General features: G+C 53.2%; 12 protein-coding genes across 12 annotated transcripts; 7 read left to right on the top strand and 5 right to left on the bottom strand.

Annotated features, from left to right (window-relative positions):
• Nucleotides 1-115: 115 nt before the first annotated feature.
• Nucleotides 116-1,015, top strand: N7459_001363 (uncharacterized protein; the record flags this gene model as incomplete). Its single annotated transcript, XM_056940548.1, has 1 exon — nt 116-1,015. The coding sequence occupies one exon, from the start codon at nt 116-118 to the stop codon at nt 1,013-1,015; it is 900 nt and encodes a 299-aa protein (XP_056804828.1).
• A 264-nt stretch (nt 1,016-1,279) lies between these two features.
• N7459_001362 (WD40 repeat domain-containing protein) lies at nt 1,280-3,296 on the bottom strand (the record flags this gene model as incomplete). Its single annotated transcript, XM_056940547.1, has 6 exons — nt 1,280-1,341; nt 1,395-1,470; nt 1,530-1,727; nt 1,781-2,066; nt 2,116-3,046; nt 3,155-3,296. Coding segments are annotated over 6 exons (1,695 nt in total), but the record flags the coding sequence as incomplete, so codon positions are not given.
• An 835-nt stretch (nt 3,297-4,131) lies between these two features.
• Nucleotides 4,132-6,086, bottom strand: gem1 (ERMES complex Ca(2+)-binding regulatory GTPase GEM1; the record flags this gene model as incomplete). Its single annotated transcript, XM_056940546.1, has 2 exons — nt 4,132-6,023; nt 6,077-6,086. The coding sequence occupies 2 exons, from the start codon at nt 6,084-6,086 to the stop codon at nt 4,132-4,134; spliced, it is 1,902 nt and encodes a 633-aa protein (XP_056804826.1).
• Nucleotides 6,087-6,723: 637 nt separating this feature from the next.
• N7459_001360 (uncharacterized protein) lies at nt 6,724-8,959 on the top strand (the record flags this gene model as incomplete). Its single annotated transcript, XM_056940545.1, has 4 exons — nt 6,724-6,765; nt 6,824-7,732; nt 7,841-8,701; nt 8,762-8,959. The coding sequence occupies 4 exons, from the start codon at nt 6,724-6,726 to the stop codon at nt 8,957-8,959; spliced, it is 2,010 nt and encodes a 669-aa protein (XP_056804825.1).
• A 532-nt stretch (nt 8,960-9,491) lies between these two features.
• On the top strand, nt 9,492-10,950 carry N7459_001359 (SYLF and SH3 domain-containing protein; the record flags this gene model as incomplete). Its single annotated transcript, XM_056940544.1, has 4 exons — nt 9,492-9,534; nt 9,626-9,729; nt 9,789-10,846; nt 10,929-10,950. 4 exons carry the CDS (start codon nt 9,492-9,494, stop codon nt 10,948-10,950), a joined length of 1,227 nt encoding a protein of 408 aa, XP_056804824.1.
• A 1,511-nt stretch (nt 10,951-12,461) lies between these two features.
• Nucleotides 12,462-15,254, top strand: N7459_001358 (putative telomere silencing protein Zds1; the record flags this gene model as incomplete). Its single annotated transcript, XM_056940543.1, has 3 exons — nt 12,462-12,500; nt 12,572-14,983; nt 15,039-15,254. The coding sequence occupies 3 exons, from the start codon at nt 12,462-12,464 to the stop codon at nt 15,252-15,254; spliced, it is 2,667 nt and encodes an 888-aa protein (XP_056804823.1).
• Nucleotides 15,255-15,921: 667 nt separating this feature from the next.
• On the bottom strand, nt 15,922-17,470 carry N7459_001357 (Zn(II)2Cys6 transcription factor domain-containing protein; the record flags this gene model as incomplete). The annotated part of the gene is made up of 3 exons (XM_056940542.1): nt 15,922-16,617; nt 16,679-17,350; nt 17,414-17,470. 3 exons carry the CDS (start codon nt 17,468-17,470, stop codon nt 15,922-15,924), a joined length of 1,425 nt encoding a protein of 474 aa, XP_056804822.1.
• A 445-nt stretch (nt 17,471-17,915) lies between these two features.
• On the top strand, nt 17,916-19,045 carry N7459_001356 (uncharacterized protein; the record flags this gene model as incomplete). The annotated part of the gene is made up of 2 exons (XM_056940541.1): nt 17,916-18,034; nt 18,091-19,045. 2 exons carry the CDS (start codon nt 17,916-17,918, stop codon nt 19,043-19,045), a joined length of 1,074 nt encoding a protein of 357 aa, XP_056804821.1.
• A 515-nt stretch (nt 19,046-19,560) lies between these two features.
• N7459_001355 (zinc-binding alcohol dehydrogenase family protein) lies at nt 19,561-20,688 on the bottom strand (the record flags this gene model as incomplete). The annotated part of the gene is made up of 4 exons (XM_056940540.1): nt 19,561-19,577; nt 19,752-20,124; nt 20,168-20,374; nt 20,668-20,688. 4 exons carry the CDS (start codon nt 20,686-20,688, stop codon nt 19,561-19,563), a joined length of 618 nt encoding a protein of 205 aa, XP_056804820.1.
• A 253-nt stretch (nt 20,689-20,941) lies between these two features.
• Nucleotides 20,942-22,279, top strand: N7459_001354 (uncharacterized protein; the record flags this gene model as incomplete). The annotated part of the gene is made up of 1 exon (XM_056940539.1): nt 20,942-22,279. One exon carries the CDS (start codon nt 20,942-20,944, stop codon nt 22,277-22,279), a length of 1,338 nt encoding a protein of 445 aa, XP_056804819.1.
• A 279-nt stretch (nt 22,280-22,558) lies between these two features.
• On the bottom strand, nt 22,559-23,083 carry N7459_001353 (uncharacterized protein; the record flags this gene model as incomplete). Its single annotated transcript, XM_056940538.1, has 1 exon — nt 22,559-23,083. One exon carries the CDS (start codon nt 23,081-23,083, stop codon nt 22,559-22,561), a length of 525 nt encoding a protein of 174 aa, XP_056804818.1.
• Nucleotides 23,084-24,050: 967 nt separating this feature from the next.
• On the top strand, nt 24,051-25,655 carry N7459_001352 (uncharacterized protein; the record flags this gene model as incomplete). Its single annotated transcript, XM_056940537.1, has 2 exons — nt 24,051-24,524; nt 24,582-25,655. The coding sequence occupies 2 exons, from the start codon at nt 24,051-24,053 to the stop codon at nt 25,653-25,655; spliced, it is 1,548 nt and encodes a 515-aa protein (XP_056804817.1).
• Between the last annotated feature and the right edge of the window lie 691 nt (nt 25,656-26,346).

The raw sequence follows: 26,346 nt of genomic DNA, 5'->3' as shown, positions 1-26,346 counted from the left end.
GCCGATCAACTGATCCCCGCAGTTACAGTTAGCAGCGATGTTTCATACTTGATATCCTATATATCCGATCCTCCGCAACTATCACAATCAGGCTGCCTTCGTACGACCACCCACAATGCCCATCCTCACTCTCCACCTCCTCGCCCTCGACAACACCACCGATCCACAACTCTTCCTCCAGCAGCTGCAGCAGACACCAGAAAGAAAAGTCATCCTCGCCTCACGCCCGCGACACATCGTAATCCACCCAACCATCCTCGACAACGACCCCCTCGCCACACAGCCCTGGGATCTGCTCCTCCTACTCCAAACCAGCGCACCAAGCAACCAAGATCCGCTCCCACCCCCGCTGCGCCGCTCCATCAAACACGAATACGCCATCACCACCGGCATCCCCTCAAAGCTCCTCTCCACGTACGCAGCCCGCGACACGCAACTCAAGCAAAAAGCACCCAGCATCCCACTCACCGGATCCTTGGACCACCTGCTCCGCGAAGACAGCAGAGACACATCCCAGAACCTCGAGGTCTCGCCCGGGCTCCTGGGATTCATGGATGAGCTGTCGCGGACGCATCGCGGCCCGGTGACCATGCTGAACCTGTTGCATTTCCACCATCCCGACGGGAAGGCAGGCTACTACCAGTACGGACAGGCGTTTGTGCCCGTGGCCGGGAAACGAGGCGGGAGCGCCAAGTTGGTGGGCAACGTGGTGTCTCCAAGTCCGGGGCTGCAGGGCGCGGCTCGGGGCTCAAGGGTGCGGCCGGCGGAGGAGTGGTGGAATGAGATTTCTATTGTGCATTATCCTTCCATTCGGCATTTTTGTGATATGTTGGCTGGGGAGGATTATCAGGCTATCAATGAGAAGTACCGTCTGTCGGTGAGTGTAACACCACGCATTCTATGTATGATTTTATGGGCTCCGTTGACCGGGCGAGCCGTGCAGGCACTTCGTGATACATTCTTGCTCTGTACGACGGAGTTCGATATTCAGGAGTCGGGGAGCTCGAAGCTGTGACGTTGGGCATGTCATGCAGAAGAATTGTCCCCGGCATACGGGGTTCAGGGCCCTGAAATCATTTCCAAGTGGTGCACATCAGCCATTTCATCATTTGGGGACATATATACATTTCGTCAATTGGGTATCTGATACTATCAATAAAGCGTTTGCCCCCCTGAACGCTGAAACTAGGCCAAATAAGGAGTGGAACTTCCCATTCCGCCACGTAGAATGCAGTACTTGAATATAAGCTCAGCTTGCGCAGTCGTATCGCCTGTGCTGTTAGAGGTGATGGCTATGGTGGATAACACTGTCGTTTGGTCGATCCCAAGTGCGAATGTGGCCTGGATGCAATCGTCAATAGTCGTACATTACAAGGGGATCATTCAGCACAAACCTTCCAGGGAAGACGTCATGATGCAGTCCTTTTGGAAACCAAGCCAGCAAATGGGATCTTCGCCGACAATTTTGGACTGGTCATAGGGTCAGCATTCCATAGGCAGCTTCGTACACGAGCCATTGAAAGACTTACCATGATAGGGGGTAGGAGCGCAGTCCGCGAACGGGGTTCAACAGGGTGGCTGGTTATAGTGTCGAAATCCCCGTCAAGCTTCTCCGTTTTCTCCGAGTCTGATCTCACCCGATTCCCACCGCTATCGACACGCTGACGGTAGGTGGATTGCGTACTAGGTACCACAATACTATTTCGCTGTCGCGCCGAAGCTTGATGCTGTCTTCAGCATTAGCCAGGTTCAACGGAATCGGAAGAAAGCACAAACGAACCGCACGTGGTCGATGCAACATGCCAACGCTGAAATCCCAAAGGAGAAGTCTGCAGTCATCACCAACGCTACCGAATCGGTAGGTCTTCTGGTCACAGCGCCACGGGTCAAAGGCGACTGCGGACACCCAGGAATTGTGACCCTGGCATCTTGCAACGATCCTACGCTCCGGGAAAGACCAGATGGTCACAAGGTCATCCTGACCACCAGTGAGAATATACTTGCCATCTGGTGACCAGCAAACACATATCAAGCCCCCGTAGTAGCTCCGGAATATGTCGAGAACCCTGTTCAATGTGAGTGAGCGAAGTCCAGAGCGCTGGGGTGCTAACATACTCCTCGGTCAAGTAGTCCATCAGCCGGAGGGAACCATCTTCCAGAACGATTGCTAGGTGTCTCTGATCTGGGGAGAACGCAAAGTGCGAGATTTTCTGATTGGCCAGCTTCCACAGAGATACCGGATTGGTCTTTTGATTTCTGGAGTTCACAGACTTTAGCACCTCCAAAGGCAGCCGGCCGGATTCTTTCTCAGCAGTGACCTCGGGTGTGAACAAGGCATCCTCTTTCTCCTTATCGTAAACAACGAGGGATCCATTGGCGTGCGATGCCATGAAGAGATTCTCGGACCCGGGTAGCCATTTGATATGCGTCACCGGAGAAAGGTTGATCACTCCGTTCTTATTAATGCGGGCATACTTCTGCGACATGGGCTCGTACCAAATGATATCACCGGCAGACGAGCCCATGACGATATCCAGATGGGTTGAGGTTTTGGTTAACTCATTGATATCGTGACAGAGCATGTGGGCCTTCGTGAAGAGAACCTTGGTGAGATGTTCCTCTTTCTGAGCCGAATTGAGATCCAGCCACTGGAATGCTCGGTTGATATTGGCAAATGCAAAGACGCCATTCGGATCGCGATCACTCAGCCGCTTCGCGGAGGTTTCATGAGTGATAACCCTCGAAACAAAAGAGGAGCTGCTCTTAATGATATTATTCTTGGGTTTGCGCCTTTTCGATGCATCCTTGGCCGGGGGTGCAGGCTGTGCGAGAGCAGGGTTTCCATCCCCAAACGTGGGAGACGTGACAGCCGTCTTCAAGAAGGTGGGAGGCCTCTTGCGAGGGTCGAGACTGACAAGGGACAACTTGACGCCGGATGTCGGAGGGGTCGGAACGGTCGCAAGAGGGTTTGGGTTGACTATGGGCGCCTCGGATGGATGAGGCGGTGGTGTCGCAAGTAAGAGGTCATCTTTGAGAGTGTACGTTCCTGCGGCAAAGGTTAATGTCAGTGAAATGCTCCGCTCGGGCAGAATCAGGAGCGAGTTTTCTTATCGGACAGACTATGTGGGTGAAGCATCGCCGTTCGACTACATACCTTCGCCGACCTGCAATGGACAGCCACTCTCCGGGTGGGAGATGGTGTTATTCGTTTCGACGACAGGGACTGCCATGCCATTCGCCGCCCCGGCCGCGTAGGCGATAGGGATCGTATAGCGGGGGGGAGGTGGTGGTAAGACGCTAGGGATCGGGTCAGTAAGTGAAGAAGAGCAAGAAAGAGTTGCAGCTGTATCGTATGACACTATGCAGACGCGTCGAAAAGGCGGTCATGACGTGCTCCGACGTCTTTTCGGGCGCAAGTTCGCAGTGACGTTTTGAGTATAGCTCACAGAGATAGCTCTGCAGCACAACAGATAACGCACTAAAAGTACATTAGGGTGGGGGCTGTCTTACAACATGACTGCGAGCTTATGGTCTCAATTTGGACCAGGACAAACGCTGTGCGACACAGGACGAAAGGCTGTCTGCAAACAAGGGACTACCTAGCAATAGCTGGGCGGAGCTTTCTGGGTATAGATTTGCGCCAATCTGTGCCGGTCTTCTGCAGTCGACAGACCTATTTGGTTCTAGTCCGTAGGAACAATGGGTCAGGCGTGAGAATGCGGCAGTCGTGGTTGAGGCGGCAATGCGCAATGGAGCGCTCTGAATGGGCCGATCCTAGACCCGCACACAAGAGAGCGAGGATGGGAGATGCGCCAAGAACCTGCAATGCAGAGGTCGAGGCAGCACGGCAGGACGAGATCTATCGGCAATCGACAGGGAAGGGGAGAACGAGAGGGAAGGCACGAAGCCAACGGAGGTCCGGGGTAGTGAGCGGAGACGTGGAAGTCTCGTGCCTGGCGGGGCGCCGGCTTAACTCCGGTCGTGCCGAGCTTGGCCGTGCCGCAGTATCTATAGTTATACAGATCGAGGGAATGCGGATGCATCGACGAGGCAGAGAGACAGGGTCTCTCGCGGGGGTATTCTTATAACACGGTCTCGAGACTACTCCTATCGCACATCGGATCCCTCCTATCACGGTCCACTGCCACTCACTCGTCGCCAGATCATCACCGCGGCCGCCCCGGCACACACTACGGCTCCTAGGGCAATGCCCCACGCCATCCATTTCCCTTCTACATCCTCTTCGCTGCGTGGGAAAGCAGTGCTCGGTTCCATCGCCGCCTCGGCCACATGCACAAAAACCTCCTGGATCGAAGTCCAGGTCACGCTCACATGAAGCGGCGGGCTAGGCATGTTGAGCATGGCGGTGTATTCGTGAGGCTGGTGCTCCGCCCGCTGCGTGGTTCGGTCCAGATCAGCCTTGAGGGCAATGAACACACTCGGAAGCTCCTCCAGATGCGGGTACTTGGCCCGTAGTGCAGGGACGTAGGCGAAGGAGTCGGGGTCGGAGGAATCGTAGGTGTAGGCGATCACGTCGCATTGATCCAGCAGTTTCGCCTGGTTTTCAAGGATAGCGGGTTCCAGTTCTCCCAGCTCATCCATGATCAGGTAGCATTGCTTCCCTCCAGGGAGTTCGACGGTATTGACCGCGGTGCGGGGCTGGATGGTGGGATGGTATGTTGTGCTGAATCCACGGGAAAGGAGTGCGTCTAGTAAAGCTGACTTGCCCGACCCGGGAGCTCCCAGTACATGGCATTGAACCACATTCCGTCCAACGCGACCCGGGCGCCGGCGTCTCTTGCGCGGTCTTGTCACTTTTAAGGCAGCGGTGGTGGAGGGGTTGCTTCGATCGGAGGGCTCGAAGCCCAAGTACGCGAGGTACTCGAGCGTCGTCTTGGGAGACATAAAGGTCGTCATACTCCATTGGGCTAGCCACCCCTGGAGAGTGACATGCCCGGCCTCATTGCGAACGGTCGAGGATGGGAATGAGCCATCTGCCCAGGAGGCAGGGAGGCCCGGAGTTGGGGCAAACAAAGATGCGAGCTCCGCATCATTCAAGCCTCCATCATTATCCTTATCTGAGAGAAGGAAAAGGTTCACGAAGAAGCGATACCCCTCGGGAGAGAGCTCCGCTGAAGCAAATGGGGGCACGTCAAATCGTGGGTGGAGAAAGTTCTCTTGAAGAGACAGGTTGTCAGTGTACTGAAACGCTCGCAGAATGATCCAAACGGTCTCATGTCGTCCTTTCTCTGCGTAAAGCTTATTTAGGTGGATGAATCCCCGGCAGTCAATCCCAGAGTCGTTCACGGACTCTGGGCAGCCCTTCTGTATGGTCTCCTTGATATGTGAAAGATCCTCCTCACTCAATGGCTTCCCAAAACAGCGCGTCTGAAAATCCTTGATCTCCTTATCTGACAAATATCCATCACGGTCCTTGTCACTCAGGTAAAAGATGCGCTGAAGTGCTGCGACCGCAGCCGGTTTCAGGGCGGCCTCCTTGGAATCAAACAGCGGTGCAATGGGATGTGTCACAGCCTTTTGGCAGACAAAAAAGGCTTCATTGACATTCCGGTGCTCCCGAGCACTGGTGCGAATGCATGAGTCGATCTCTTTGAACTCGGCCATCAGTGGCAACATCTCCTCCTCGACGACTTGCGCCTCGCTGTGGTGCGCGGCCATGTCCGACTTGTTGGCGCACAGCACAACGGGAACATTGACTCCGAGGGATCGAAAATATGGCAGCCAGAACAAAGCCACACGTTCATAGCTGTAGTGGTCGGAATACACCAACAGGATGACATTGGATTTGCGGATCTCTCGCGCCAGGTTGCTCCGTTCCTGTGGCACAGCCGAGGTATCGACGACGGTGGTCGTGGTCACATTTTCGGGGGTACCGATCGTAGGAGGGATCGTGATCTGAGGGAGGATGGGCTGGATCTTGTTTGTGACGAAAACACCTTTGACCAGCGAGGTGATGAGGCTGGACTTGCCGGTGCCTTCGTCACCGCAGACGCAGATCCGCACTAGCAGTTGGTCAGTAAAGAACAGGCGAGACTGGGATTAAGGCATTTCGGACCTGTAGCCATCTGCAGAAGCGATCCCCAAGAAAGGCTAGGATCCAAGCATGGCCAGCACTGTAGAAGCTGGAGACACCGCGTTGTTCGGTAGTTTAGGGATGAGCGATAGGGAGCGATAACGGATGTTGGTAAAACGCCAAGGCGGTTCGCCAAGAAGCGCGGCAGTACACTATCTTCTACTCTACTGAGAATGCAGCTCGTCGCACGACCTACATGTACATGTTCCATCGATTCTCAGGTGGAGGAGATGAGGTCAGTTTTCTGAGCTGGTGAGGACTCAAGAGGCGGTATTCCATCTATGCTGTTTGACTTGCGATCTGGCCTGCAAACAGGCAGCGATCAGGGAGCAGCAGGCCTTGTGCAGCTTAAACACCGTGGTGGATGTTTGGTTGATTATTAGGCAACGATGACGCGCCCATGCGGTTGTTGCGCTACAGAATATAAATGGCAGCTTTGAGAGCCTCAAAAGACTGGTTTGATCACAACAACCGAGTTTCCTCTTTCAAGTTTCAAGACCTTCGAAATCCCTCGACTTGCGAGACCCAGTGCCGCTGATATGACATCGAACACGGAGTTTAACGACTCATCCGAGGGAGATTCTCCTTCGCACCCAGCTGAAGAGCCCTCCTTTTCTTCGAAGAAAACCATGGCTGATCTCGAGGACTTCGTCTTTCAGTCTATGCTTGAGGTGAGAATGGCAGCCAGTGGATGCTTCCAACGAGTTAACCAAGCGGACCATCATCTAGGGTTGCAAATTGGATGCTTGTCTCGACCCATTCCTGGACTGCATTAATAAATTGCGATCCAAGATCGAGTCCAACCTGCCTGACTCCCGGACTGACTTTAGCTGCTTTCAAGGTGAAGACCTCCGAAAGGCACAAAGTGCGGCGGCAGAGTTGCTGACGAACATCAATCGGCTGCTCCCCGGGTTTCTGGACAATCCCAATGATGTTCTGTCCAATGAGACGCTAAGAAAAAGGCTTGAGGATGGGCGTCAGTCTTTTGCAAGAGCGGGATACTTGGAGGGCACCTACCCTTGGTTTCGTGAGGAGCAACAGAAGCCCGCGCCACTCAGTCCCTTCCATAAAAGCCTATTCGCCGCTCTCGAGGCACAATGCCACCGGCCAAAAGAGCAGGGCCAGCAAGCCTCCAAGACCACCACTCCTACACTAACCCAGCTGGCATTTGATCAGGCTTGCCGTCAGATTGAGCAGTCTATCGTCGGGGAGAGAGCCTCGGCAACCTTCGTTTGCGGCGGTACAATCCCCATTGACTCTGCACCCCCAGCAGACTCAGTGGGGCCCAAGAAATCACCCCCAGTTCACCTTTTCTGGCTCACGGGGGGTGCTAATCAGGCTCTAAGACTAGAACTCCCGCTGAGTCATGATAACAACCCTGATTCCAGCATCGGTCGCCTTCGGCAGCTGGTGGATGACTGTCAGCCGGCCAGCTTTGGCAGAGGTCAGCAAGATGTGATCGATCCTAGTTACCGCAAGGCTGGCAAACTTGATCCCGGTCACTTCGCAAGTACCTTTCATCCAGCAGACTTTGACATAGTGGCAAATGTGGCACAGATTCTCCTGCCCCCGTTCCGCACTGAGGCCGAGGGGTGTGTACCGTTTCAAAAGCTCAGGGCGGAGCTTTACAAGTTGAATGTATGTCAGACCATGATTTGACTCTACAGGGCACTGACGGTCTCTTTTAAGGTTTATTCGGGACCCTCCGGTCTTTTCCAAAAGCATGTTGATACCCCACGCTCTCAGGGTCAGATTGGCTCTCTGGTTGTGTGTCTACCATCCGGCTTTGAAGGAGGCAGCTTGATTGTTCAACATGATGGACAACAAGTCGAGTTTGACTGGGCGTCTCAGAGTGGCACGGCTATACAATGGGCAGCCTTCTACAGCGACTGTGAACACGAGATTAAGACGGTCAGCGCAGGCGAGCGCATCACTCTGACCTACAATCTGTACCTTACCGAGTCAGCTCATCAAGATTCTCCACAGAACAGCATTGTCGACCCCCGGTCCCTACCACTGTATGGGTTGTTGAAGGACACTCTCGCGCAACCTGGATTCATGAAAGACGGTATTTCCCCCCTTTCCCGAGTCGTTTGTGATAATCGATTCAGTCCACATATGCAACGACCACGACTGACTATCATAGGCGGTGTCCTTGGAATCTACTGTTCGCATGCCTATCCCCATAGCTCGTCGCAGGCCTCAGCACTGCTTCCCAGGGGTTTGAAAGGTGCCGATCTCGCCCTGTATTCGACTCTGAAGTCTCTAGGCATTGAGCTTGATGTGCTCCCAATTCTGTGTGCCGAGGATGAGCTTCGTTTCTATGAGTCTGGACAGCTGGAGGATTTCTTGCGAGAAGGGAAACCGTTTGAGCCCGAGTACGCCCAACTGCCCTACAAGATCCCTCTGGACGTGGGTGTGGATCGATACTGGAAGATTCTCTTTCTGTCCCGCTACGTTCAAGTGGGGGAAGATTTCATGTACTTCGTGAAGAGTGAAAGACTGCCAATAACGGCGACCAGCTTCATGAGAAGACCAGACATCATTGGGGCCCAGCTCAATCCGTATCGCACCACCGATCGCGGAGAAGAAGAACAATTGATCGAGGTAAGTAATGAAGTCCCGTTCTGCGCAACCACAATACCCAGAACTGATTCGGCATTATAGGTCATCCATGATACTTGGCCCTCCACCACCATGAGAGGAATTACGTGGATTGTAAAGCCGCAACATCACCAGATGGCCTTCAGCTATTTGGCGTATGGGAACCAATGTGCCATTGGAACCGTTTACTCCTATGCTGCAATCCTGGCCGTGATTCCCCCGTATCACATGCGTCAAGCTGTCATGAATCAAAGAGGATGAAGTGCTAACATATGGTGGGTGGACCTTATCATAAGTACTAGCTCAGTGAAACTGGAAGATACTTGTCACCTGCGAATTCCAATTCATTGTGCTTACAACTGACATAGCCATACAAATTCGGATTGTAGGGAGTATTGCGAGATAACCGGGAGATTGTCAATGTTTATTTCTGTGAACGAGGCTGTACAGCTGGCTGCGCCACATTCTCGACAGATGAGCGAACGGATGTTGTTATGTTCGAGTCCATAATGGAGGATTCAGTTTAGCTGCCCAAATTGAGGGATAGGTCAGAGTGCATATGCATCAAGCACTACGTGATAATCATGGAAGTATTGCTCCATACTCCATATATGGATGTACTCAATACCCGCCAACCGCCGTCCCGCGTTGCCCCTTCAGTCAGGCCCACATCTGCGCCCCATCTGACTGACTAACCGTTCCGACCTTTGGAGTCCATCAGCCTCCATCTCTCCCTTCAGCCTCTCCCTTCCTTGAGTCCTTTGCTCATTCCTCTTCAACCCTTGCCGCCAATATGCCTCTCGGGATCCATAACCCGCTGCCGGCGTCGTTGAGCAGTATGTGCCCTTGATCCCCCCACGCCCACTTCCCCGCACTCGTTGGCGGCATTTCTGGATGTCCGGCTCACAATGACCTCTGGGTGAATAGGTGAATGCAAGAAGGCGGCCAAGATCTTAACCTCCTTCGTGGACCCCAAGCAGGCCTTTGGCCCGGATAAGGTCATCCCGCCAGAGATTCTGGCTGGTGCAAAGGTGAGCCACCGCGATCGCGGGGTAGCATCGATCCCACGCTGACCGTTTATTCACCCCAGGGCCTTGCCATTCTCACCGTCCTGAAAGCTGGATTCATTGGTTCAGGCCGGTTCGGATCTGGTATTGTGGTCGCGCGTCTTGCCGATGGCTCTTGGTCGGCTCCCTCCGCCATTGCGACCGCCGGTGCCGGCGTTGGCGGTCAGATTGGGTTCGAGCTCACCGATTTCGTCTTCATCTTGAACGATGCCGCTGCCGTTCGCACATTCTCTCAGTTCGGGACGCTGACACTGGGTGGCAACGTGTCGCTTGCCGCAGGACCAGTCGGCCGCAACGCGGAAGCTGCCGGCGCCGCCAGCACGAAAGGTGTCGCGGCCATCTTTTCCTACTCGAAGACCAAGGGCCTGTTCGCCGGTGTGAGTCTGGAAGGGAGCATGCTTGTGGAGCGCAAGGATGCCAACGAGAAGATGTATCAAAGCCGGGTTACCGCCAACCAACTGCTCACAGGCAACATTCGACCGCCGCCATCGACTGATGCCCTGATGCGCGTCCTCACCTCCCGCGCATTCCAGGGCAACAATCGAGTATACGGTGATTCGATGTACAATGATATACCGGTTTACGACGACAGCCATGACGATGTCGTGTGGGAGGGACGCCGAGGTGAGGCTTACGGCCAGGGCTCGCGACGAGGTCGATCCAACACCTATGACGATGAATTCCGTGATCCGCCGCGGCGCACAAACACATGGGCCGACGATGTCTATGATCGACCTGCAGGGGGTCTGGGACGCTCTGCAACCACCCGCTCCCCTCCAAGTGATATCTATGACAACTATGGACGCAGCCGAAGCAATACTGCTCCGTATGAGGATGACTATGTCTATTCCGACCGCAAGCCTACCCGCCCTAGCGCACCCAAGCCGGTCTTCGGGCAAAGGACAGGGCAGGGTGCGTCGTTACGGCAGGACCAGGCGATCGCACTCTATACCTTTGATGCGGACCAGGATGGCGATCTGGGATTCAAAAAGGGTGAGATTATCACGATCCTGAAACGGACAGACAAAGCGGAGGACTGGTGGACCGGTCGGATCGGCGACCGTGTGGGTATTTTCCCCAGGTGAGTGACATATCTACCCACTGTGCGCATTGAGGGCTCTCTTGTGGCGCACATAGGACTGTGGCTGACTATGAGTGTGCAGCAACTACGTTGATGCCTCGTGAGATGGCGACTACAATATGCTCGTCTTGCACCATTGCACTCCGTGGACACATCCCCCCAGGCGAGCTTGAATATATAGTCGGGCGCATTTAGGATTCGTGGTTTTTGTCCTCTTCATCTTCTCCTGGAGCGCTGGAGTTTCTTCATCCTCATGTTCGGTTCGGTTCCTCTCTGCTCCGGGGGGGCATTGTGGGGAGTGCCTGGATCCCATTCGGTACAAGACGTGCTTTGGGTTTGCGCAGTGGATCCTCCCGCGGTTTTGCACGTTCCTCGAGGCTCTTTCTCTTTTCCACTCCATCTTTTACGTGCAAATAACCTTTTCGAGCCTTTTTTTTTTCCGCGGCTCCTACCGATTCTTATTCTCCCGCTTACCTAGAAATTCCCAGTTTCACGAACCCGGAGAAACATGAAGCCCTGTTCCCCCCCCCCCCCTTCTCTTGAATTCTGGCCTACGCCAACCCTTGCACCACCCTTTCCCGCTCCGGCGTCCGTAGCCTGTAGAGTGACACTGCGTCCGCGTCACAATATCACGATTGGGAACGGAACCCCAGCGCGGCCCCTGAAGCCCTAGACCCTTGTCCGCGCCCCAGGATCAGAGACAAATGCTTAGGCCTCGGGTCTCTTGTGGCATCTGGGTGTCTCTGTAGGTGGCGTAGTTGAACAAGAGTTGCAACGGCGCTCTGCTGTGACTTCGGAGTGTCGGTGGCCAAAACGAGGTCTTCAGCTTCGACCTGCAGGAAGACCGTGCCACCTATCGAAGCGACGACAATGGCAATGGCAAGACCCGTGGATCGTCTGAGTAGAAAGGTCGTACTTGGTATATTTTGCGTCCGACAATGTTGGAATCTGAACCGAGGTGATTCAGTGGATCAGCCGGGGGCAGACAGTCGATTGTGGAAGTGGTAGAAGGGACATCGGAGGGCGAAAGCAGAAAAGAAGAGAAGCGAAGCGAAGAAAAGGCAGAAGTGATTAGTCCGAAGTAGAGAAGGCAGCAGCGAGGCCAGAGCTGCCGATCATCTTGTATACTCCAGCACTCCAGCACACCAGGGCAGAAACCGAGTCACGATCGCCCATGGGTCCTCGTTGGGCGTGTGGAGTCCAGGCACGACTCGAGGCTAAAAAGCGTTTCGCGACTTCATGGATGTCAGGTGCTGCGACCGAAAACTCTCCGCCCGAAACTCGTTATCCTCCTTTCCCTTCCACACACCCACCAAACACTCCCCCCCAATCTCGATGACGCCTCCGGTAGAGTGACCGGTTAGCGCCTCTTTCCGTCCACCCCGCTTCGATGATCGTTGTCCTTCTCCCGGTGGTACATCGATTTGACGCCCTCTCCTCCCCCTCCTCCTGAGCCCGCCCTTCGGTCCTCAGGGTTTATTGGGCTCTTTTGGTCTCCTGTATAGCTGGTTCCCATGCAGGTGCGTCTTCCCCATGGGTTCTGCCCTCCCTTGCTGATGTCCCTGCCTGGGGGGAAAGGGCGCCATGTTTACTTGCCCCCCCCCCTCGACACATTATGGCACCCCTCCTGCCAGTCCCCTCGTGCCTCGAGACGGTGCCCATTGACCGAGGCATTGGTTTTTCAAAGAACACCCCGACCCGTACTAACCATCCTTCACTCACCAGGCTTCCACAAGTGCCCCTGGGGCTGGCGGAGGACACGCGACGCGGAGAGGCCATGCACCTAATTTGTCCATAAGCGATCCGAGTCACCATGTGACAGAGGCAATCGGACATATGTACGACGACGACTACGACCGCAATGATCCGAGGCGCCTCAGCTATATATCATCCCCTCTCGGCGAGTCCATAACCACCATTCCGCGCAACGCCGCTGGCTCGGAGTCATCATCACCCTCTACATCTCAACCAAACTCGCCGGCTGAAGGACAAGCCAAGCAGACCAATGGACATTTACGGCCGCCACTGGTGGGCCACCGGTCGTTCGACCGGGATACCGATCCTGGTTCCTCCGACTCGACTCGAACGCCCTCGGAAACGGCGACCGCTTCCTTTCCTCTCAACGACATTGACTACGAGTCGGACCCTGCGGCGGTCGTCCAAGAACTGAACAACCTGGCTGCAATTCGTCGCATGTCGATGGATGTCGCAGCCACTGGAGACCCCGACCTTCCATCGTATGGCAACAACCTCGCGATACCGTCCCTGCCACCCTCCCCCTCTGCCGACGAGAACGATGCATCTCGATTATTCTGGGTTCCTGCGAGCTTACATCCGGAGTTGGCACCGAAGGAGTTCAAGTCGTTTCTTGAAAGCAAAGCGGACTTGATTAAAAGGAAATCGGGCGACTTTTCTTCTCTTGGACCGGAACGATCGGGATCGGAGGGTGGCCTTCGCCGGAAAAGGTCGATGTTGTCGAGGCAAATTGACAACTCTTCGGGCTATACGGATGGGGCAGATCGATTAGAACGCCAGCGCTCACAGTCAAGTAGGCGTGACGGCATGTTAAGTCCGAATCTGCAAGAGTTGGAAACCCTGGTGGATGATTCAAATCCGACAGATAAGGAATCCCTCGTTCGAGGAATGCAAGACGTGGGCATTGCTTCGACTGAAGACAAACCAATTTTGCCGCCCGCACCCCCGGGGCACAGTCTGCGACGGTCGACTCGAACTCAATACAAGAAGGGTAGTTTGAAAAAGGGCGAGAAGCCTCCTTACTCTAAGAGGGTTGGGAGGGGGCTCTCGGAATCTGCTGAAAAAGCACCTACCATTGTTCCCTCGCCCGATGATCCACCAATCTTAGGCTTGACTCGCGTGCCAACTGATTCAGCCGCAACAGATCGGCTAGCCCGAACTCCGTCTTCTTCATCCCGCAGCGCAGCCTATGCCCCAGCCGCCGCTTCCTCAACATTTGATACAATCATCGACAGGCCCGATGTCGAGCAAGCAGAAGCTTCGTCTTCTGGCAGTCAGCAGAATGACGTCCTTGAACGTCCCGACTCGGCAATGGAGACTGCTGCGCCTTATGCACGGCAATGGCATTCACGTATCAGCTCGAATGGTCGCTCTACTGTGAACATTCCTCCCTCCGCACAGCAGGTCCCCTCGATTGTCGAGACACCCCCCAACGAGCCCAGTCGCACACCATCCAGCGCATCGTCACCAACCAGTCGATCGTCTGAGCGTGACCTGCCAACGTCAATATACTCGGCCAAGAAATCACCGACTCAGGATTCAACCCATAGTAAACGGTCATTGATGAGTCGCCAGTCTGGTACAGACACGACGACGACCCTCAACGAATTTGCCAACAACCCCCAAATGATTCCCGGCAACAGCACACGGACGGACAGTCTGTCATTCATTCCAACCATGCCCGAAGAGCGTAAACCTGAGGAACGGAAATCCGAGGGGAAGAAATCGAAGAAGGATTCGGAAGGCAGCCGCAAGTCCAGCTGGCACTGGCTATTAGGGAGCGAAGAGAAGGATAAGAAAAAGGACAAAGACAGCGACTCGAAGAAGACAAAGTCGAAGCTTACAGATAAGGTCTCCAGCACTTCGCGACAGGATGTGCCGCAGACATCCATGGACACCAGCCAGAAGGGCCGAGAAAGTCTCATCCTGGATCGTCTCGATCCCAAATTGGAGGAAGAGCGACGGAAGGACGGCGCTCGTAGGGCTTCAGGGGACAAGAAAGAAAAGGAGGGGATCTTCTCCTCGATCTTCGGTGGTGGGCGGAAGAAACACAGCTCTGAGGGCCACCACCATCGGAAGAACTCATCTCGAAATCTGTCTCCAGATCCTCCTGTGCGGGTAATGCGGGCAGATGTCGACTATCCATGGACTCGATTCTCCATTCTAGAGGAACGAGCTATTTACCGCATGGCTCACATCAAACTTGCCAACCCCCGGCGGGCCCTGTACTCCCAGGTGTTGCTGAGCAACTTCATGTACTCTTACCTGGAGAAGGTGCAACAAATGCACCCTCAGATGATGGTTGCATCCTCCGGGTCGCAGCGGTCATCCAGGTCTCGGGACCAGCCCGAAGAGTACACTCAATATCAGCGATACCAAGAAGTAAGTGGATCCCAGGCCTTTTAGAGCTGGATGACTAACGGCGTTTTCTTTACAGGCACAGGACCATCCATACGGGGATAATGCATACGATGATCCATCCATGTATGACTACGATGATGATCCGCATGATACCTACCAGACCCACAGGGGAAGCGGTAAGCACGGCTATGAGAATGGCAATGCTTACGGCTCAGCGCACTACAATTATGGGCACTCGTCCTTTGGCGACGATGTTCAGCTGGATGATGACGATGACGATGATATGTGGTGAATCAGGAGCCGGCGTCCTCACTCATCTTTCTTTTGCCTGCCTTTCTGCTTTCTCATTTTCAGCAGCCCACGGAAATACCCATGCGTTTGTCACTCCTGGATTTCTCTAGAAGCCTGTACACAAGCATTGTCCTCCCATTATCCTCCGTTCCGTTCCTTTCTTTTATTCCTCTCCCTTCTGCTCTTCAATAGTCCTTTCGCCGACGCAACGACCTAGAGCTCAAGGGTTCATATTCTTACGCACATCCTGGGACTACAGAACCATCCGACGAAGGAGGTCGAGGGACTTTGCCCTTGTGTTTTCTGTTAGTCCTGTGGTTTGGTCCGTCGTGGCCCTGGCCTCGTGCATTGCCATATAGTTTGTTCACACACATGGTCTGATTTGTGTCTTCGCATAGCGCCTGGGGTTTTTTGTTTCTTTTTCTCTTTCTCCTTTCATTTTTTATTGATTCCGCCTCTAGTTCATAAGCCGGGCCTTTTTGTCTGTACTCAACCCTTTTCCTAACTTTTAACTCCTTAACTCTTTCTTGCATACGAGATGAATCAAGGATTTTCTACGATGATCCATGGACCTATCACTGCCAACCATGCAAAGGTTATCATCATAATTCGTACGAGTAATATGGTATCTAGTACTCTCGTAGTCGTTATTCGTCGCGTCATTATGCCTATATGCCCATCCGCAGTGAGGGTGACTGTCCAAGTCTGAGATACTCAGCCGTCCACTCGAGTGTTTGCACAAGGTTCTTCCTATCCAATACCTTGAAGTCATCCTGAAAGTCCACCAAGGCGGCAATGAGCCTATCGCGTAGCCCCCGGTCTGCAGTAGCAGTCCACGCAGCTTGCAGACAGAAGATCATATAGCCTGCACCCATCGGCCTATACATGGCCGAGCGTTCCGCCAAAGCAAGGGCTTCTTCTGAGAAAGCATTGGCATCCAAGATGGTGGTCTCATCATGAGCCCCGAGGCCGCTCAGCATGCAGTTGAAGAAAAACACTACAGTCAATCCGATGCCGTACGTGCGCTCATAATGGGCGGAGAATAGGGTCCTCAAGAACTCGCGGGCCCGGCGGTTCGTATTAGACAAGTTGAGCATAGCGATGTTGTTCTCCACCGACCTGTTCCGCATTGCGTCGAGATTGAGCTTGCATGCCTGATGTATTGCCATGACTTCCTCCTGTATGGCTGTCGTATCTTGCCCGGTCTGAAGCGCGTGCCGCGCGCGGCGCATCAGGTTCGGCGCCTGGGCGAGACGTTTCAACATCTGGCCGTCGGGTGAATTCTCATCGAATTCATTGGAGACGAGATGCTGCCACTCATCCGGACTGAGGTTGATCCGCTCGTTGAAGAGTCCCTCGAAGAGCTACTCGCGGGATCCGCATTAGCACCACCCCAACAGATCAGAAGGATGGGAGACAACGCACGACCACGCCTCGCAGGGAAAGAAACAGTTTCTTCTCAAAGTCATCGCGAGGGCCAAAGTTCTTCCGCGCTCGAAGGATCAGCGCCGCTCCCTCCGCGTGGCCCGTCCAGCCGCCGGTGTTTTGGCCCAGGAACGTCTGGCAGGCAAGGAGGAGCATCACCGCGCCGAGCGTGCTGGAAGACTGCGCATGGACCGGGTCATCCAGGTACACGCGCAGCGTGCTTAGCGCCCGGGAATATTTCGTCAGCATCTCGATCGTCACCCCTCGCCCGCCGCAGAAGCTTGCGTGCGCGGTAGTGACCGCGTCGACTGCACGGTCGAGTGCTTCATTGGTGCCCAGCCGCCGCGGCACATCCTCCAGGAACGCACCGAAGGTCCACCAGAGATTGTACCGGAAATCGGTCGACCGCTTGATGGTACTAGTGAAGGCCGTCGCCAGCAGCGAGTGCTCGCTGCTGGGGGGTGGGACCCAGACGCGCATGCCGCTGGCTTCCGGGGAACTATGCGGGCTACTGCATGCATTGGGCACATCGGGGAAGCTTAAAGTGCGATCTCCTCTTTGGAGGTTCGCATATCGCTTTTCGGCCTGGAACTTGAAGCGCTGTTGGCCCGACCCGATGCATTTCAGACTGAGACGGACGCAGCGGCCGCAGGCGGGCTGTTTCTCGTCGCACTGGGGTTCGATGTGAGTGTCCTATTCAAAATGGCCGCATATTCGAGGTTCAACGATCTCTACCTTTTTCTTCTGCTTGCGACACCCTTCGCAGGCCCGGCCGGTAGGGACGCCCGGCATATCTTCGGCTGATACCCCTTAGTCTAGGGCTTGCGTTTGCCGGTGGATCCTTGGAGATCCTGATCTACGACACTGAGAACGGGGTTGAGGGCACAAGACACCGGAATGGAATGCTGTACAGTCGCCAGATGGCACCAACTTGGATGATTGTTCTCGCATAAGTTGAGCCCGACGACTGCGCCAACAGCGTCATTGGCAGAGCCTCGCGCTAAGCTGCGCTGGGCGCAATGCGCCGCTGCTCGCTTCGCCGTGATTGGCGCAGCAAGTCCAACGCATCAAGCCTCAAGCGTGGAATTCGTATTCTGCGCCTCGCGCTGATCTTTACCTGCTTGGGGTGTATGTAGCGCTTCACCTTGGGGTCAATCGCTTGGGAGCTTCTTAAAGTCGACCATGTCCCCCCGTTCCAGACCCATGAATCAGTCTGTTGTGTCTAGTCTCCCCCATCATGGCCTCCAACTCCGCCGAACCGGCCAGTCTGTATCTCTACCAGCCTAGCCATGTGCTGCCCGCGGTCTTTGCAGCGATCGTTGGCGTTTCGCTCGTTCTGCACATATTCCAAAACTTGTACGTTCCATACCACCATCCCTTCCCTAAATTTCGCTAACTCATCATCAATCCAGTCACTACCGATTCTGGCGCGTCACCTTCTTCCTGGCGTGGGGAGGCGTTCTCTTCACGACCGGTTGGATTCTGCGCTGCATCTCCAGCTACCACCCAGCAAACACAAACCTCTACATCGTGCAGTCGGTCTTCATTTACCTGGCCCCACCTGTCTACTCGGCCGCAGCATACAACCTCGTCGGCCGGTTAATGAACTACCTGCCCATGCATGCAGTCCTCAACCCCAACCGCGTCCTCATCTTCTTCGTCTACGTGGGCGCCGCCGTCGAATCCATCACCGTGGCCGGCGCATCCAAAAGTGCCGCTGCAGGCAGCAACCTCGATAAATTCAAATCCGGCGGAGAACTCATCGCCGCAGGCCTAGTCTTGCAAGCCGTGGTCGAATGCGTAGTAGTCACGATCGTCGCGACGGTTCACGTCCGCGCCGCGCGAGCAGGCATGGCCTCGCGCAATGTGACCACCCTCTGCTACACCCTCTACGGCACCTCGACCTTTGTGCTCTTGCGCTGCATCTTCCGCGCGGTCGAGGCGTTCGAGATGTTCGGCAACTTGGGCTGTCGGGAAAACTGCGGTCCCATCCTCAGCCATGAGTGGTATCTCTATGCGTTTGAGCTGGGGCCCATGCTGATCTTCACCTACTGGATGAACCTGCTTCATCCTGGCCGCTCGCTGCCTCGGGATAAGACCCGGTATCTGGACACGGACGGTTGCACCGAGCGCGCGGGGCCTGGCTGGATCGATCGTCGGTCTCAGTGGGAGACCTTTGCTGATCCGCTTGATCTCGGCGGCATGATCAAGGGCCAGCCATCGCATGATGCGTACTGGCTGCGGCCCGACGAGTGGCCCATCTGTAAGGACGGGAGCTTTGCGGCGGGCTCTGCGTCAAATACCAGGTCGGGGACCACGTCTCAGGGGAGGGACCTGGTGACATCTGAGATTGAGCTGATAGCATGACGGTACTATTTGTTTTTCCTAGTGATATACTGAAGATTATGTACTGTGGCGGCTTTGGATTGAACATGAGTTTGACTAGATCGCATGTTGGTCTATTTGAGATTATACCCCCGTTTGTGAGATATGTATATCAGAGCATTCACATATGACCACTAGGATTTTCTGAACTCGCCAACCGCAAATGATTAGATATCGCTCCTTCACTACAGCCCCAAACGACATTGTGATGTTGAAGCACCACGTAGCTGCGTTTATTTAGTCGAGTCAATTCAAATCCATCAAGTTTGACTCGCGAACTGTTTTATCGCCGGAAAAACCAAATATTTTGCACTAACAAACTTTGATAGCCATTGGTTGGAGGTGAAATCCCTGTCAACATGAGCTTATTTGTATGCTTCTGGCTGAGAATTACTGCCCAGGTGGTCCAGATAGTGTATCAAGGAAGGAAGCCTTCCTTACGCTTTGTAGTGGGAGGGCAAGCTGCATGTTGCTCCATTGAATATTCGGCATATATCCTACAACGCAACTTGCACTTTTCATGTTCATGGAAAGTGAAGCCTTCGATTCCGATACTTTGTGCACCCGTCTAATTTAAACAAGATTACAACCCAAGAAAGAAACGAAAGTGAATAGCCCGACGCCACAGAAAAGAAAAGAGCGCAAACTACAGCCGTTAAGTCTGCGCCTCGACGACAGGACATCGTACCAGCCAGGGACTTGCCCCGGAGAGCCTTGACAAGGTCCTCAACGACCGTAGAGCTACTGTAGTCAAACACCTGGCTCGCCCCGAGCTTCTTGACGTAGTCAAAGTTCTTAGCCGATGCGGTAGTAAGCACCTCATAGCCAGCAGCGACACAGAGCTGAATAGCGTTGCTGCCAACACTGCCAGCGCCACCCCAGATCAGAACAGTCTGACCATTCGGCTGACGGGGTTCAGTCGGGAGCTGGAGCTTCAAGAACTCATCCTGAAATAGGCCGCACGCGGCAGTGGAGAGACCAAGGGGAAGGACGACAGCATCCTCATAGGAGATACCGGTAGGGAGCTCGCTGGCCATGTTGGTCTTGAGGATCGTGTAGGCCTGGAAGGCCGTTATCTTGCACGCGCTTGGTGCCCATACCAACCGCATGGCCGAAAACACGGTTCCCAGGCGTAAAACGGGTGACGCTGGGTCCAACGGCAACCACTTCGCCGGCAATGTCTTGGCCGAGGATGGTAGGGTAGTTCATGGGCCACCGGGCCTTGGCCTGGAGACTGCCATCGACGGGGTTGATGGCCACGGCATGGTTCTTGACGAGAATCTCGCCGGGCTCGGGGGTGTAGGTGGGCGCCTCCTAAGAAAAGGTGCTGCAGAGAATCGACTCGTAAATGGGCGAAGAGGATTCTAGACTGTTGGTCTGAAACGTTTGGCGTTTGCGATCAAGATGCTATAGAAAAGATTGGGTTGTTGTCGATGATGAAAGATTTCGCTGGAGCGAGGCCGTGGCCTCTATATATGTTTTGAAGTCCGTCGGTCTTTCCATTGTGTGGATGGTTGTCATGGCGGGTTTCTGACAATGGAGGATGGTGATCTGTTCAATGTGATCTCCGACTTCCGATGGTTGAGAATATTCCGATGTCAAACCGGCTCGGATATAACTGGCATTGCCCGATTAGGCGATTTCTGCTAGGTCCGAACGGACTCACCAATCTCCGAGCGATCTATATCCGCACCATTTCCGTGCATGAAAAGCGCGAGGAAGGTATTTCAAGTAGACAGTTTCCTCCTAGCACTGGTTCAGCATCATCACCTTGTCAACGCATTCACCCCGAGCTTTGAACTATTCTTCTTTTTTTTACAGCTACCCTCTGTATCAGTCACATTTAGGGTCAGCATCACCCACCCCCAGCGAGCGAAAATGCCTGAAACTATTTATCAAGATAGCGAGAAGGGCCGCGACTCTCCTCTTCAGCTACCACATAGTGATGCCCACTCCCTGGAGAGCTCATCTGTGCAGAAGGATTCGGCTTCACCAGCTCAAGTGCCTCCTCCACCCCCCAATGGGGGCCTCCTCGCGTGGCTCCAGGTTCTCGGTGGTTTTATGCTTTTCTTCAACACCTGGGGTATATTGAATGCATTCGGTGTCTATCAGACATTCTATGAGCAGGGGACTCTATTCGAAGAATCGTCTTCGACTATCTCCTGGATCGGCGCCATTCAGGCTACCATGCTCCTAATGGTGGGCTTCATCACCGGTCCCATCTATGACCGCGGCAAATTGCGCTGGCTCTTGATTATCGGAAGCTTCTGCATCGTTTTCGGGCATATGATGCTGAGTCTCTGCAAGACTTTCGGTGAGGTGCTTTGTGCCCAAGGCTTTCTGGTCGGCATCGGCGCCGGCTGCCTCTTCGTGCCTTGCGTTTCCATCTTGCCCACCTATTTCACTACCAAGCTGGGTGCGGCGCTTGGTCTTTCCGTCTCGGGCTCTTCCATCGGTGGTATCATCTACCCTATTGTGCTTGATCGACTCATCCCGTCTCTTGGTTTTGCATGGGCTACTCGCATCATCGGGTTCATTGCACTGGGCACTCTTTTGATTCCCATCGTCGTGATGCGTCAGCGCGTCACACCTCCCAAGGCGCGCAGCCTGATTGATTGGACCGCCTTCACCGATCCGGCTTACCTCTTCTTCGTCTTCACATCGTTGATTGCCTTTATGGGTCTCTTTGTGCTGCTTTTCTACGTCTCCTACTTTGCCGCCGCTGCGCGTATTACTGACTCGACCATGGCAATGTACATCGTCCCCATTTTGAACGCCGGCTCCTTCTTCGGGCGAACTCTTCCAACTGCCTTGGCTGACAAGACTGGTCCTTTCAACCTGATCGCGCCTTGCTGCAGTATTGTTGGACTCCTCATGTTGTGCCTGATTGCCGTGTCGTCCGAGGCGAGTCTGATTGTCATTGCGGTCTTGTCGGGCTTCTTCAGCGGCGCACTGATTGGCTTGCCGCCCCTTTGCTTCGTCTCCCTGACGCAGGACAAATCAATGATTGGCACTCGCATCGGTATGGGGTTTGGAATGATTGGACTAGGTGTCTTGTGTGGGGGGCCTGCTGGAGGAGCCATTATTGCCAACTCCTCCAATCCGGACTGGACTGGACTGTGGGCATATGGCGGAGCTTCGGCTGTGGTCGCTGGGTTCATGTACGCCGCATTGCGTGTCGCTAGATGGGGATTCAGGTTGCAGGTGAAGGCGTGAGAGAGATTGCCGCAAAGTGCTTCTCTATGGACTGGGCTTGTAATGATAATGGGGACATCTGGACATGACAGATCATCGATAGACACACTCTTATGAGATAATAGACTTCTTTCGTGCTGAAGAGCTTCTCAATCTTCTCCATCTCTGCCAATTCTAGCCGCTCTACATACACTGTCCGAGACATCGTTGCGGCATAGATCTGGACCACCCAGATTATCGACCCCCAAAACAAACACGATCATATCCACTGCACCAGTGACAATTCAGTCTAGCTTCGCGTTATAAACCCTGACCCAGTTGATCTTCACCAGATGCGCAATCGCTCCAGTCAGAAGGAAAGGAGAAGTAGAGTTGACGAAATGTCCGCTTTGCACTTTTTTTCTCTCCCTCCGCATTTCTTCTGCTGCCTCTGGCAGTCGAATTCGTAGCAGGCCGCGTCCCAACCTCCTTCATTCCATTTGCACCTTGCTCGCTCAGCCACTCGTGCGTGACAGAATTGCCAGCAACCGCATTCGTATGCTCGTCTTGGTCGTATAGGGTTGATTCGGTGACGACGTGCATGCGATGGTTCACTTGCACGATACACGCGAACAGCTTCTCGTCGACGCCGTCGAAGTCAATCTCTCGTTTGGTGGCCGGTATGACCACCGTGACCCCAGTGGTGTCGACATAGACTTTATATTCAACGCCGGTGCTCTGCAGGCAGGCCAGGAATGTACGAGAGACGTCGCTGTTGAGCTCATCCCGTCCGTATACCGTGGGATTGGTCGTATTTTGCGGCGACGCGGTCACCAGTATAGACATAGATGACCACACCAGCAGTATCACGGCCAAGAAGGGGCTCATAGTGAAGCTCTGAAAATTCGTATAGATACGATTGATAAAAGGAGGGACCATGAATGATGATGATAGAGGAGGAAGCTATCTACAGTGCGAGGGAGCTCATGTGTGTCAGGATAAGAGGGGATCCGACCAATTGGAATCAAGAAGTCTGTGTTGCCAGTTTGAACGGATAAACTATTAATGCGAGTGTGCGTGTGAAATATCAACTAGTTATAATACTTTTTTCTATGATTTAATTATATTTTTATAATTGCTATATCAACCAGGCAATGGCGAAGAGACAGTTTTGCTTAACAGAGAAGATCCTTTTGTCCCGAGCAAGTCGGGCACTTCAATATCTTTTAGTTTTGAACGAGGAACCCTACCAAAGCTCGACTCCACCATCATCAGTGATACTCTCGTTTCTAACTTAGATACCTGATTGTTGTTCAAGACGACCTAGAGATGCAACATAAATGTCCGATCTGTCTATGCGATCGTGCCATTCGTCAAATCTCAAACGTCCAGCATCGGAGTGGGGGTCTGAAATTTGACATCCAATCCAATTCAATTATACTAAGAGGATCAATGCTTGTTCATCGGATCTCGGATCTCTGGCCCACAAGCGTTACTAGTGCTTATCGGGCCATGGAAGACATTGCTGGAGATGAATACAAAACGGAAGGGCCGAGTTTCCTATTACTGAACGGGAATAGGACAATAGTATTCGCTTAGTGCAGTTTCCTTGATAACTACCAGTCTGCATTACTATCTCCTGCATAGCAGCATATACTTGGGATTTAACTCTCGCGAGATGCTTGGCGACCTCGGTAAAAGGAGAACGTGTTTACCCGAGATGGTATTTGCTTACCTCCTTTTCTCCAACTCAACTCTGATCACAACTCACCATTTGTTCTGGCCTCGTTTTTCCAATGGGGTTTATTGCGCAATGCCTCAGAATCAGGACCAGAATTTAAAGTCCCGTCGCCTGCTACGTGGCGAAATTACATATGCCGCTGCAAAGGAACAAGACGCTAACATTCTCCATGAGTTGGGCTACAGAGATCAGAAGATCCGATTTTTCACTCACTTGTCCCGGAACCGAGAGCTGATCAAATCACTCATCGTCCGTCATCTTGGTCTTACGTCTGCAGGTCTGTGTCGTGTTGTCGATGTGGAAGACTGGATACACGGGAGCTTTAATGTTTGCATTCGGGCTGATATTTTTGACCTGGAAGGAAGAGTTGGGAGGCAGGTGATGATTCGATTTCCCCTGCCTTATCGGATTGGGGAGAACTGCTGCCCGGGCAATGCAGATGAGAAAGTCCGCTGTGAAGCTGGGACCTATATCTGGCTCAAAGAAGACTGTCCAACTGTCCCTATTCCGCATCTTTACGGTTTCGGGCTCTCGTGTGGCAAGATTGTATGGCCTTTACTTGCCTTCCTGCTGATTGGGATTATTGCTTACAGTGCGACCTAGTTCACTGAACTCGACAGCCTCCCTTTCCTCACTCGAAACATTCAGCGTCTAAGCCGATGGCTTCTGCAGATACTACGTTATCCAGTTCCTTCCTTCTTTATCGAGCATATCCCAAACCAGATCCTCCTCGGTACACCTTATATCGTTATTGAATATGTCAATCCGGCAGAAGGCAAGATGCTCTCTGAAACTTGGGAGGAGGGACGTTTCAATCCAACCTTGCGCACAAACCTTTTTCGAGGCATTTCTCGCATTATACTCAATTTAGCACGAATTCCATTGCCGAAGATTGGTTCTTTTGCCATGGATGAAAATGGTTACTTAAGATTGAGTAACCGGCCTCTTACTCTCGAAGTACAACAATTGGAAAACGAACAAATCCCAGTCGATATACAACGGAATACGACCCACATCAGCGTTGACTCCTTTATACAAGATACTCTTTTCCTCCATGAGTGTCGACTTCGCCACCAACCTAATGCAGTCAACAATGTCGAAGATGGCGTGTACCAGACGTCTGCACTGATGGTTATGAGAAGTATCTGGCCCTGCTTCTTCCGTCGGGGCCTTCTCCGGGGGCCATTCTTCCTTAATCCTACAGACCTCAATCAGTCGAATATCTTTGTTGACGGCGATTGGAATATCATGCGCATAATAGACCTTGAATGGGCGTGTTCTCACCCGGTAGAGATGATACATCCCCCATCTTGGCTGACGAGCGAAGCTATTGATATGATCAGCTCGGACGAGTACACAGTCCTCCATGCAGAGTTCATGAACGCTTTCGCAGAGGAAGAAAAAATCCTCGGCATGCCTTTTCCCTTATCTCCTATTATGAAGCAGGGGCTTGAGAACGGCACGTTCTGGTATTCTCTAGCTCTCACGAGTCCCTCGGCTCTGTTCACAATTTTTTATGATTACATCCAACCGAGATTCTCTAAGACCCATGACGAACCTGCCTTCTGGCGTATTACGATGCCATACTGGTCCTTCAATACGTTCGACTTTATTCAGCAAAAAGTGAAAGACAAAGAAAAATATGATGTTTCCCTGCGAGAAGCATTTGCATCTTGAATTCCCAGCGGCTCGGCATATCCATTCGTGTTTAACTTCACTGACTCTGACCCTGTCCTTACATTTGCTCTCTTCTCTACTGTCTTCTTTGGTTTTGTAATCCTCTATCGCAGCCTAGAGACTCAGGATTGCCTTTTCCGCTCTTTTTGCCTGCGCGAATTTTCCCGATGATGAAAGCTGGTTCGTAGACTTGGCGTCCATCTTATAGCGACATTGCCTTCTTCAATTTTACCATCATGGCTTGAATCTAAGCATCTGAAGAGTTGCGGAAGAAGTCCAGGAGATTGAACCTACTCAAGATGACTCCGCCGGAAATACTATGGCAGGCGATGGAAGCCGGGCTGGACCCCCATTGAGAAAACTTACTCCACAGGAGAAGGCCAGGCTGTAAGTAGAATGGGGCTGTTGGTCATAGATTAATGTTGTCAAGGTATATCTTCTTGTGGGGATTAGTCGGACCTCAGGATTCTATCCAGAATGAACTTGTACTCGCCACAGGTGACATTTTGTCTATCTTTGCGTCGGATATTTTGCATCAGGCTCTGGGGTAATGAAAAGGAGTTTCTCTGTGTTGCTAGTGTCGAAGACAAATCAAAGGAGAAATCGAGTTCTTCTGGTAAGATCGAGGCCAGATAGGAGAAAAGAGAAGAGGGAAGAGTTTTGCTCTTTTTCCAGAAATGAAAAGAAAAAG

The sequence above is a fragment of the Penicillium hispanicum genome, assembly GCF_028827665.1.
Source record: "Penicillium hispanicum strain IBT 35686 chromosome Unknown utg000001l_segment0_segment0, whole genome shotgun sequence".
Classification (NCBI taxonomy): domain Eukaryota; kingdom Fungi; phylum Ascomycota; class Eurotiomycetes; order Eurotiales; family Aspergillaceae; genus Penicillium; species Penicillium hispanicum.
This window is presented reverse-complemented; position numbering and strand designations above follow the sequence as displayed.